The 10,533-nt window shown below is 41.0% G+C and overlaps 1 protein-coding gene across 3 annotated transcripts in view; it reads left to right on the top strand.

Annotated features, from left to right (window-relative positions):
- Positions 1–6,523: 6,523 nt before the first annotated feature.
- The window catches only part of chd1 (chromodomain helicase DNA binding protein 1), a 32,700-nt gene continuing 28,690 nt past the window's right edge, over positions 6,524–10,533 (top strand). For 2 of the 3 annotated variants that reach the window (XM_088629956.1, XM_088629954.1), the window contains exons 1-2: positions 6,524–7,005; positions 8,676–8,874. In XM_088629956.1, the coding sequence (XP_088486082.1) occupies positions 8,822–8,874 (53 nt within the window). In that variant the 5' untranslated portion in view covers positions 6,524–7,005; positions 8,676–8,821. Of the gene's footprint in view, positions 7,006–7,142; positions 8,543–8,675; positions 8,875–10,533 lie in introns of those variants that run through there. The other variant, XM_088629955.1, reaches the window with a different exon arrangement.

Genomic DNA, 10,533 nt, shown 5'->3' with positions numbered 1-10,533 from the left:
AGTCCGAATGTACAACTTGTTCAGACACTATGGGTGACACAAGAAGCATAGGAACAACGTGTGCTCAGAATGTATGTGACACCACTGCAAGAGCAAAGAATGTAAACTGACAATGAGGTGAACACAAAGCAAGTACAGTAGAATGGACTGTTCTCGAAACAAAGAAATTCTGAAGCTGATCCCGAAAGGTTTAAAAACAGCCAAGCAAAGGACTCTCTGTCAGATTGCAAGTGAAATCATTGATTTTGCAGGAACATGTTGGGTACGGATTGCTGAAAGGTTGTTGGCTAAGAATCATGAGGAAGAATCGTAGGGATATGTTCCCTATGACAGTGAATATATAAAGGGTGATAATACAGTATATGTAGAGTGCTCGTGTTTCCATTGTATTTCCTAAATAACTAACACTTATTCTGTAAATATTTTTAAATTCTACTATTTGAGAGATCTTTCGTGTGATGTAAAATGGAAGGAAATAAGTTCCAGTTCCTTTAAATGGTATATTGACGCACAAAGGAAAGGATTTAGAAAAAATATACTTTTAATAAGGAAATAATGCGAATACAATTGATATGAAAAAGTTAGATTAATATTAATATTACATTACGTACATTCCTTTGGAGTGCTAAAAATAACATTCGGCTGTTGTTCCAAATCACAACTTCTAATCTCGCAGTCCTTAAAATTGATGAGTGTTCATTTTAACATTATACAACATAATATACAACATCTATTACAAAGCTATATAAAGACATTGGTTCCAAACAGAATTAAACCATTTACAGTATTACATCATTTTGAGCACTGGCATATGTTAACGTGAACATAACAACAAGGTTTCCTGGAAGAAGGATTCAAATTAAACATTTTTAAAGCTCAAAATAACAGAATTGCAACATTGAAATTGAAAATGGAAGTGGATTCACTCCTCTGACCATGATTATAATTTGATTCATAATTAGATTTATCTCACCATTCTGTCTTTATAATGATGTTATTTCTTCATGCTGCAGAGGTTACAATCATCTTAGGTTTCAGCAAATGTTTTAAAACCAAGAAAATCCCAAGTTAAAAATATGAAGCACTATTCATCACAACTACAAATGAGGTATCATTGCTTTAGTGCTAAGTGGTATCTGTTCAGACATGATCTAAAACTGTATCACAATCGTATAATATAATTGCATTTAATTAAAAAATCTTTATTTCTCTCTAAATTCAGGTACTGCATATAAATGACATTATTTAAAATAATTAGAATGTGTTTATAATATTTTATATTTATACTTTGTGCAGCACATAAATCAAAATACATACAGTACAAAGAAATACACAAATAATACAGTGCTCACGTAATATCTGCTAATGGAGCAATTGTGTTTCAGAGCACATGAGACTGTTTTTCAGTAGTGTATGGCATTCATGATTTTCCAAATACTTGCATTATGAAGAACAAAATACAACACGTTTATCACTACTTAAAAATAAAGATGAAAACACAGCTTGGGAAACATTGGTGTATGGGAGTTAACTCCAGTGTTCTGGCCAAATCCCACTCTGGATTTGCAATCTGGCTTCCCCACAGGACCTCCTTAATTCAACTGGCATAGTAATTCCTCACTTCTTCACCCGATCTGCTGTGTCATGGGGCTGCTGACGCATAATGGCTGCCCACACACCAGGTGAGAGTACACTAAAGAGCCAGATGAAGTAGGTAAAGTACTTTGGGATCATTCGGGGTGAAAGGAATCGTCAATAAATCAAGGAATTATTATTATTAATAATTTTATTGGTGTTATTATTATTATTATTATTATTATTATTATTATTATTATTATAACTAATTCGTCCTCTCACCGGATATGTTTCGGCAGTATCTTGTAAATCCAGATCTCAGCAAGAGATCGAAACAATTTACTCATTTGAACCGGCAACCTTCCAGCCACAGGCGCAGGTCCTTAGACAGAGCCACCACTCCGCCCCTTTTTTTATCTATAAGATCATCACCTTCGTAAAGAAAGGGGTGGAGTGGTGGCACTGTGTCTAAGGACCTGCACCCATAGCTGGAAGGTTAACGGTTCAAATCCTGTGGCCGGCAGAGGAATTCTTATGATCAAATCCCTTTTTGAGTGTCCCTAGTGCTTCAACTATGACTGGCACAACTCATGTCTTCACATTCCACATAATGAAAGAATTGTCTACCGGATATGTTCATATCCAGTTGAAAAGAAAAACAGATAACGAATTAGGCCTCATAACCAGACTGTGATCAGAATAATCTGGAGACAATCCTGGAAGTCTTTCTGAAATTAATAATGGGAAATTTATAATGAAAAAATTGTCTGCTTGAAATGTTCATATCCAGTTGAAAAGAAAAAAAATATAACAAATTAGGCCTTATAGCCAGACTGTGAATTTCCCTTCTCTATTAGGCAACTGAAAACACTTTTCAGACATTGAGTCATCCCTTATGAGTAACCCCCCAATTCAGGCATTATCAGGGAACAAGAATTTAAATAAACTTACTTAATCCATGGATAAAGCTTGAACTAAAGATATGGAACACAGTTACAAAAGAGTATCACTTAAGTGACGCAGTTAAGGTACTCAGATACACAGGTGCACCCACATTAAGGAATTTAAACCAAAAAGATTGGATAATAGATTTAAAAGAAATAAGGGCATTTTGTACTATAATGGATAAGCTTTTAAAAGAGAGACACCATTCGGAGAACCAAGAATTGTAGATATTTCTAAGTGTGCCCTAAATCACTAGTGATATTAAAAAGGGAGAACTGTATATTGATGATGCTGTGTGAAAGAACAGTAGTTATGGAAGCCTACAAATTGGAATCAAGTAAGGGTATTATATCTAGATTGTATAAGGGTTTTATGGAAAATGAATTACATTCTACAGATTATATAAAAGGTAAATGGGTGAATGAAAGTAAAGTTAGGGTTTCAAATGAAGAGTGGTTTAGAATTTGTGAATTTCAATAGAGATGTACTACCTCACGTTTATGGAGAGAGTTTTGCTGGAAAAATGTTTGTTTGATTCTTTATTACTCTGAGGCAGAAGGCACACCCTATTAGGGGAAACTCTAAATGATGGAGACATTGTGGAAACCAAGAAGGTAATCCCATATTTTGGGAGTGCCCCTAAAAAAAGGCTTTTCTGAACGGATTTACATGAGGCCCTGGAGAACTTATTTGAATGGAATTTACTCTTCACATTTGAGGTGTTATATATTATGTTTACTTAAGGGTTACTGATAAGGTAAAAAAGACTACAAGAAAGTGGCTTCTCCTGGGTTTACCAATAAATGATGGGATTTAGTCAATAAATGAAATACATATAGTGGAAAAATTAATATTTTCACTTAAATTACAGAAGAACAAATATTGGTCTAGATGGGTTAATTAAGTACATTAAAACTTAGAAGTCTGAATTTGTTGAGATGCAGAATAACTGAAACCTGAATTAAGAATGAACATTTACATACTGTTCTTCCTCTTCATAATAACTTACGCATCTTCTTTATTTTGAATATTAGGAGTAAGGTAGAAAGTGAGTGAAATAATTGTAAAAGATTACGGGAACAGATGAGAACAGACTAAATTCCTATGTATGATGTATATTTCCAAATTTGTTTGGTAAAAGGATGGTTGTGTTATGCAACTTGAACTGAAAACGTTTTTGTCTGTTTTCGAAACTAAAAAATTAGAAAGGAAAACACCTTTCAGAACTAAATACAAACAGTAATCTGCTTGGAATACGGTGTAAAGCTTTGGTCGCTGTGTTATAAAAAAGCACTGAATTGGTCCAAAGAATGGCAGACAGAAGCATTCTGGGGCAGAACTTCTTAATCTTAAACAAAGACTACGGGGGGGCCTGATCCGAGTGTTCAGAGTCCTGGAGGGAAGGGACAAAATCAACGCAGAGGACTTCGTCCGAACCCACAGTGAAACACTAACCAGAAGTCATGAATGCTAACAAGGCGGATGTGCACTGGAAATGGGGAACAGGGGCTGTTTTTGTATGCAAGAGTTGTGGACGTTATGGGACGAGCTGCCCAGCCATGTTGCTGGAGCCCGTAACCTGGTTTCCTTCACGAGATCCCTGGACCAGTTAGCTACTCAGTGTCAAATGGGCCTGATGGCTTGAAGGGTCCCCTCTCCTTTGTAACCCTTCTGAGGTTCCTAAGAACATATATTGTAGCCTACTACAGCGTATATGTTAGAATACATAGTTTTAAAATAAATATAAATAGATAAATAAAAACAATGAATTTAGCTACATATATTAACTTAAACAAAATATAGAAAAACTGGCAACACGATAGCAGCTAACAAGATGCGACAATAGCATATAATAATAAAAGAATAATAATAATAAAAATACATAGTAAATTCTTAGAAAAGTCAGTGAATTGCATCAACAAGGACAGACCACAATTGGCAACAAAACAGTTACAGTATATACTGTATAAGTTCAGGTGGGTAGCTGCGTCAGCATGTGTAGGCTGCAAAGGAACAAGTAATAGGTTTACTCCATGCTGAAAAAAAGAAGAGAGAAAACACAACGTTTCAGCCGTGGAGCCTTCTTCAGGTGTGAGCCTTCTTCAGCCCTCACACCTGAAGAAGGCTCCACGGCCGAAACGTTGTGTTTTCTCTCTTCTTTTTTTCAGCATGGAATAAACCTATTACAGTTTATATAATACTAGAATACACAGTTGACCATGTACTGTATATAGAACAGAACAATTAAAAGATAAGATAGGGTGATTGTTCGAGGGTCCAAGGCTCCTCTGTTTCTAATGTAGCTCTCTTATTGTTGCCATTTTCAGTTCAACGTCATATCTCCTCACATGAGAGGACATGGTACAATTAAATCTTCAACAGGATAGTGTGACAGAGTCGCAGCTCAGAAACCTTTGCAGAGGCTTGCCTGGGACAACAGGACAGGAAAGAAGCCCAGGAGGGGAGTTCAACCTAGAAAAATTACCAAAGGAACTGTGGAAAAGACTGTTGTAGATGCAGTTTTAAATTTTTCAGTTCAGAAAGCCAACAGTATGTGGAAAGAAAAGGTGACAATGACAGCTGACACATGAAAGGAAAAACTGATGAAAATGTGGTATGGTACCTTGAGTAAGACATGGATCTGAAGTTTCTTTGGTGGCTCAAAAAGAAAGTAGGCACAGCACAGAAACAACGCAGTTCCATCCTTCAGGCTCATAGAACTTATGTTGTTATAGGTGGTGGAATTGTAATTCTACTTTCGACAAAAATCCTAATCCTAATAATAATAATAACAACAACAAAAATAAAAAAACTTAATTTTATATAGTCCCTTTAAAGGTGGCTTCTCAAAGCGCTACAAAAATCCTAAACTTACTCTCAGGTAAAATCTTATTAAAATTAGAAAGTAAATATCCTGAATTGATGTGATGATACTGCCAAAGTCCTGATGTAAACGCTTTTGAAGAATTATATAAATATAATTATATATATATATAACTTGACAGGACAGTGCAAAAAAAAAAGCTCTTAGCCAGCTTCTAAACTGGTGTGATGGGAATACCTTAAACAAATGCTCCTGTGATTATGGGCCATTTCATGAACAATCTTTACAAGACAACTACCTGACTTTTATTGCATTGGATTCTGAGAAGATCACAAAGTTTTCATTTTGTGCTCTTTTCTGCTTGTTTTAATTTCTTTAATATTGTCCAGGTGACCCCGTAACTGTGACTGCCTTTATACATGTGCTGTACATATACCATATATGTTTACAAACATTTCTCAGTGTAACTGTATCCACATTAAAAACATGTTGTGTGTTTTGCACTTCTCTAGGTAGTTGCTTTTCCTGTTATTTTCAAAATGTGTTTTTTTTCTATTTGTATGTTCCTTTCATATACAGCATTGAAGGACTTAATCTTTTGAAAGTAATCAGGAAGACCCTTGAGGCACAATTACGTCAAGGGATCGCTGGGGTTAACAATTGTTCTGCTGGCATTCCTCAGTGGGTATCAGTCTGGCCTTGTCTGAAATGGTTGATCAGTTCATCCCCATGACCCATTCTCATAATGTAAATATACGCGAGAATACTTTTTTGTTATGGAACGATAATTTCATACGAAACATAAAAGTGTATGCTTCTATAAGCAAACTCTTTTCACCCTCAATCAGAAAGCGATTTCTTAAGGTGAGACTTCAAGGGCAGTTTTAATAGGCTCTATATGTTATCACAAAAGACCTGGGAGGCGGGATGAGTAACTCGGAGTGTTAATATTGGTTCAGACATAGATACTCAGTGAACTGGGGCTACGCAGCGCCCAACACGGAGCAGGGAGACGTATCACCCGGGTGTCCGTCTGACTGAAGTGCGGGAAATGGAGAGAAAAAAAAATACGCCGATTTGAATTCCTTCACAAGCGTAGTCAGGCTGGAGAACAGAAAGCTACCATCCTTCCAGCCGCGCCAGCCAATGGTGGTGCACTATCTTCTTTGGCAATTGTTTCCAGGGCAGTGACACCGCCAACACCCCCTCCTCCGCGCGGCCTCTCCTTTCTCCCAGGTCCCGTTCGCGAGTCGCACTCGCGCAGCTCCCGAGTTAGCGAGCGCCGGCGTGACGTCACGGCCCGGGGTTTCCACTCTCCGGATAGGCAGAGTGTGTGAGCTCGACGGCGTCATGGCGGAGGCCGGCAGAGAGAGGACCCGTAACTGATCTGGCTGCAATCAACAATCTTTCGATTAAAGAAAGCCCGTGCTTCGGTATCGAAAGGAGAAACTGGGGGAAAAAGCATATTAATAACCCTCCCCGACCCTTCTGGCAGCCCGGAGGAGGAACCCTGAGGGAGCCGGGCTCTTACGAAACCCGAGTTTACAACCGAGCCGAAGTGGTACTCAGCAGCTCACAGCGACACAGGACCTGGCAAAGAAAACAGAAATTGTTACAAAAAAGGAGCCCGAGAAGTCGGACGGAGGCAGGCGACCCAGGAGGTACAAAGCGAGGCGCGACTCGCGTGTATGTGTGTGTGGAGGGAGGGGGGGCTGAAAACGCGGGGAGACGAGCTGTGGGGGGCACGGTTGCCCCCAGTCAGCTCGAGAAAGGCGACGATTCCTGGGCGCCGCGAGACGGACGTGCACGGGGAAGAGGGGACAGCGGGCTGGCGCGTGCGGTGTGTCAGTATGCGAGCGCGCGGAGGACGGGGTCCGGTTGGCGAGGCGGCGCGGGGATAAAAGAGCCGATTGTGCTTGAGGGCAGCGGGGGGAAAACAGGCTCCGGACTGGGGGGTCTGTCACCCCCGGCTCACGGTTTTTAAAGTGGGAACCGAGGAAGGGATGGCATTTTGTTCCTGGCTTAATGCGATTAACGAAAATCGGCCAAACTTTTTTTTTTCCTCTCAAAACGTGCATCTTCTGAAGTAAGTTTTTTTTTTCTGGTCTGGTAATGTGCTGGCTTGCTGTTGAGAGAGAGAGATATATATATATAAAAACAAACAACAACAGACCGAATACGTTGTAAATCAAACGCTTATCGAAGCCCGTCCGGTTTGCCCACCGCGGCGGCGGCGTGGTCTGCCCGGCTGCGCGGCTGAGGGCGCCGCTCCGTGCTGCCGGTCGCCGGCGGGCTGCAGGGAGGATGCGGGCAGAGGCGCTCCGGCGGGGATCTTTGTTCAGGAGAGTCCGCCTCCAACTCCAGCACGCTGCAGGCCTCGCATCTGGGCCTCTGCGGTCTAAGAGAAGGTTGCATCGCATCGTTTTAAGATTTGGAGACGGGGGGTTAGTCCGGGCCTGAATTACCCACACATGTCTCTTACTGCTAGCCGTTTAAGACTTGGGTTTCGTTGGGGGTTTTTTTTTTATCCGAACGATCAGTTCGACTGCGGGTTGATGTTTCTGACAATTGTGGCAGCGGCGGCGGCGATGGTGTGTGTGTGTGAGGGGGGTGTCCTCGACATGATTCTTGTAAATAAACAGCAGAAGTGTTGATGTGAAACGGAGCCCTTCGCGGTGCCGGGGCGAGCTGGCGAGCGGATCCTAGGTCAGGGGGAGCCATGTCGAATCGGAAGGCGACAAGGGCGACAGTGCCGACAGGAACGCGACGTGAGTTTCTTGTTGATGTTTGCGGGTGTTTTCACACGCTCGCAGGAGCAACAGCTGAAGTTGGAAACGGGAGCGGTAGCAAAGCGTCGCTTCCACGACGTCGCTCGCAAAAAGTGCCGAGAAGAGGAAGGAGCGGAGCGACGGCAAGTTGATCCGCGGCGGTTCTGCCGGAATTCGGGGAGAGACGTCCAGGTCTCCCGTTAGGAAGATGGACATGAAGGCATGTCCCTTAGTTACATGTGTATAAAATAATTGCCACGGAAACGGCTCGTTTGTTCTTGTCCGAATAGTATTTTACTCTTCATGGGGGAGGGGGCGATAAAAGGTCAAGACGTCGCTAATTCGAATGAAGGTTGAGCCCCAGTACCAGTGTTTCCCCGAGACGGAAGGTCTGTCCCCGGAGGGGCCGGTGACTTCGGCTCTTGATTTGGTGGGTGTTCAGTCGCCGGTGGCGTTTCAATGCAACACTACCGGAGCAGACCGAGCAAAAAAAAAAAAACAAGTACCGTGACAAAGCAGCTGCGACTCGGTCGTGTGAAAAACGTGTCTCGCCCACTTTCTAGGCTACCCGGAGCCGCTGAGGAGTCCTGGATGAAGAAACCGCAGTCCCTGTAACGCTTCAGTCGTCAAAAGTGGTCTGGACCCGTTTGCGTTCTTCGAGCACCTGGCAGAGAAGGCTGTGGAACCGAAGCTGTTTCCGATTTAAGAAATGGATGGGCGCAGCGACGAAGAAAGTGTGAGCAACAGCAGTGGGGAATCCAGGTACGGTATCGTGTCGTCTCTGTCGAAACATCGAATGCGCTGCTTGAAAGTGAAGAGCAGAAGAGGCACTGCCTGTGCTTTTCTTCGCCTTTTAGAGTTTGGAAAGCGCAGCTAACACACATTCTAGCCTGTGTAGTGTAAGGAAATACGTGATGTGCTGTGTCAGGGAACTTTAGTATAAGTGGGTGTAAAGGAAAGGGTGAAGGAGCTGGATGTTGGTCCATGAAGATATGGAGTTCTTGCTCTGTGCCTGTGAAGTGTGCAGTCAAGATCGGTGGCACAGAATATGCACCTAGGAGAGTTGAATTCTGGAGGTGTGGAGGTAACAGATAACATCAGCAGTCTTCAGTCATATTGGTAAGGGATACATTGGTGGCTTGTGACCCTGAGAGGTTTTCTTGGGGCCTGGCACTAGCAGCTCTGCCTCTTAGTTTACTGAGCTTTAAAAGCCAAAACACTCTGAATAAGGATAAAACTATCACTTTGTTTTAACGAGAAAGCGTTCAAGGAGAAATATGTGGGACAAGCTCTTAATAACTCGTTTTTGTAGCACCATAATGTAAAATCTTAAGGGTTGATGTTCTTTAAGTGCTACACAGGAATTACACTGTCAGAAAAAGTCTTAAGGATAGTAATTAGTTTTGGTCAAATTGAAATATGTGTTTCTAAGAGATAAATTGAGCCCATAAAAAGCCAATTTAAAAAAATCATGAAATCATGGTTATAAATGATCTTCTTGTGGCGTTTTGTCTGTTTTTACGCCCTGCCGTAAGGTTTTCTAAGTAAAGGACATAGCCTTAACACTTTCCAATTATAAATCCATTTCATGACGTGTAGTACATAATATTAACTGTACATCTAAATAGTTATAGTTCCTACGCAGAGGACAATCAACAGATGTAAATTTAGGTGACGTTTTTAAAACATCTACATTATCGTTAGTAGACTAGGCTTTTCCTGTCTAATAAATGTACAGGCAAGAAAGGAGGTTTACTATAACTGTGGGGAAAATGACAGAGCCTTGTCTGTAATAGCGGATGAGGTACATTGAGATTGAAAGTTGCCAGAATATCTAATGTGGCATGCTGTAGAGTTTTGATGTGGTATTGAGATTTACATCACTGTAAAAAAAAAACATCATAGTATGTGTAACACCCATTGTTTTTAAGTCTTTTCTTAATCCTTTGGCTACCATACGTATTGCTTTGAAACGGTTTTGAAACTCTTTTTGAGTATGCATGAATAACAATTATGGAAGATGAATGGTTTAAAGATGGTCAGTCTTCCTCCGCATCCTAAGAATCATTTCATTCCAAATGTAAAGCAATTATCAAGCAAGGCTATCATAAAAAGTTAGCTCACAGAAAGTACCCATTTTGCTTATACAACATTTCAAGGATGAAGTACACAGTGATCCTCCTTTGAGTGAAATTCACCAAATATATTAGCTTTATTAATTCTGGTAAGTTCATTGAGTAATGCAAGTTACTACTGATAAATGAGAAAAGGCTTTCTAAGTAAGTCTGGTGCGTAAAATGTGCAGACTAATTAAAACTAATTAAATGTGCAAATTTAGTCAGACTAAGCAAGGTTGACACTATCAGTATATTGAATACTTTTCTTTCCATGTCCATTGTGTGAGATGTGTTACCATTGTCC

Source organism: Lepisosteus platostomus, chromosome 4, assembly GCF_059453375.1.
Source record: "Lepisosteus platostomus isolate fLepPlt1 chromosome 4, fLepPlt1.hap1, whole genome shotgun sequence".
Classification (NCBI taxonomy): Eukaryota; Metazoa; Chordata; class Actinopteri; order Semionotiformes; family Lepisosteidae; genus Lepisosteus; species Lepisosteus platostomus.
Note: the sequence above shows the minus strand (reverse complement) of the source record. Positions and strands in the feature narration are given on the sequence as shown.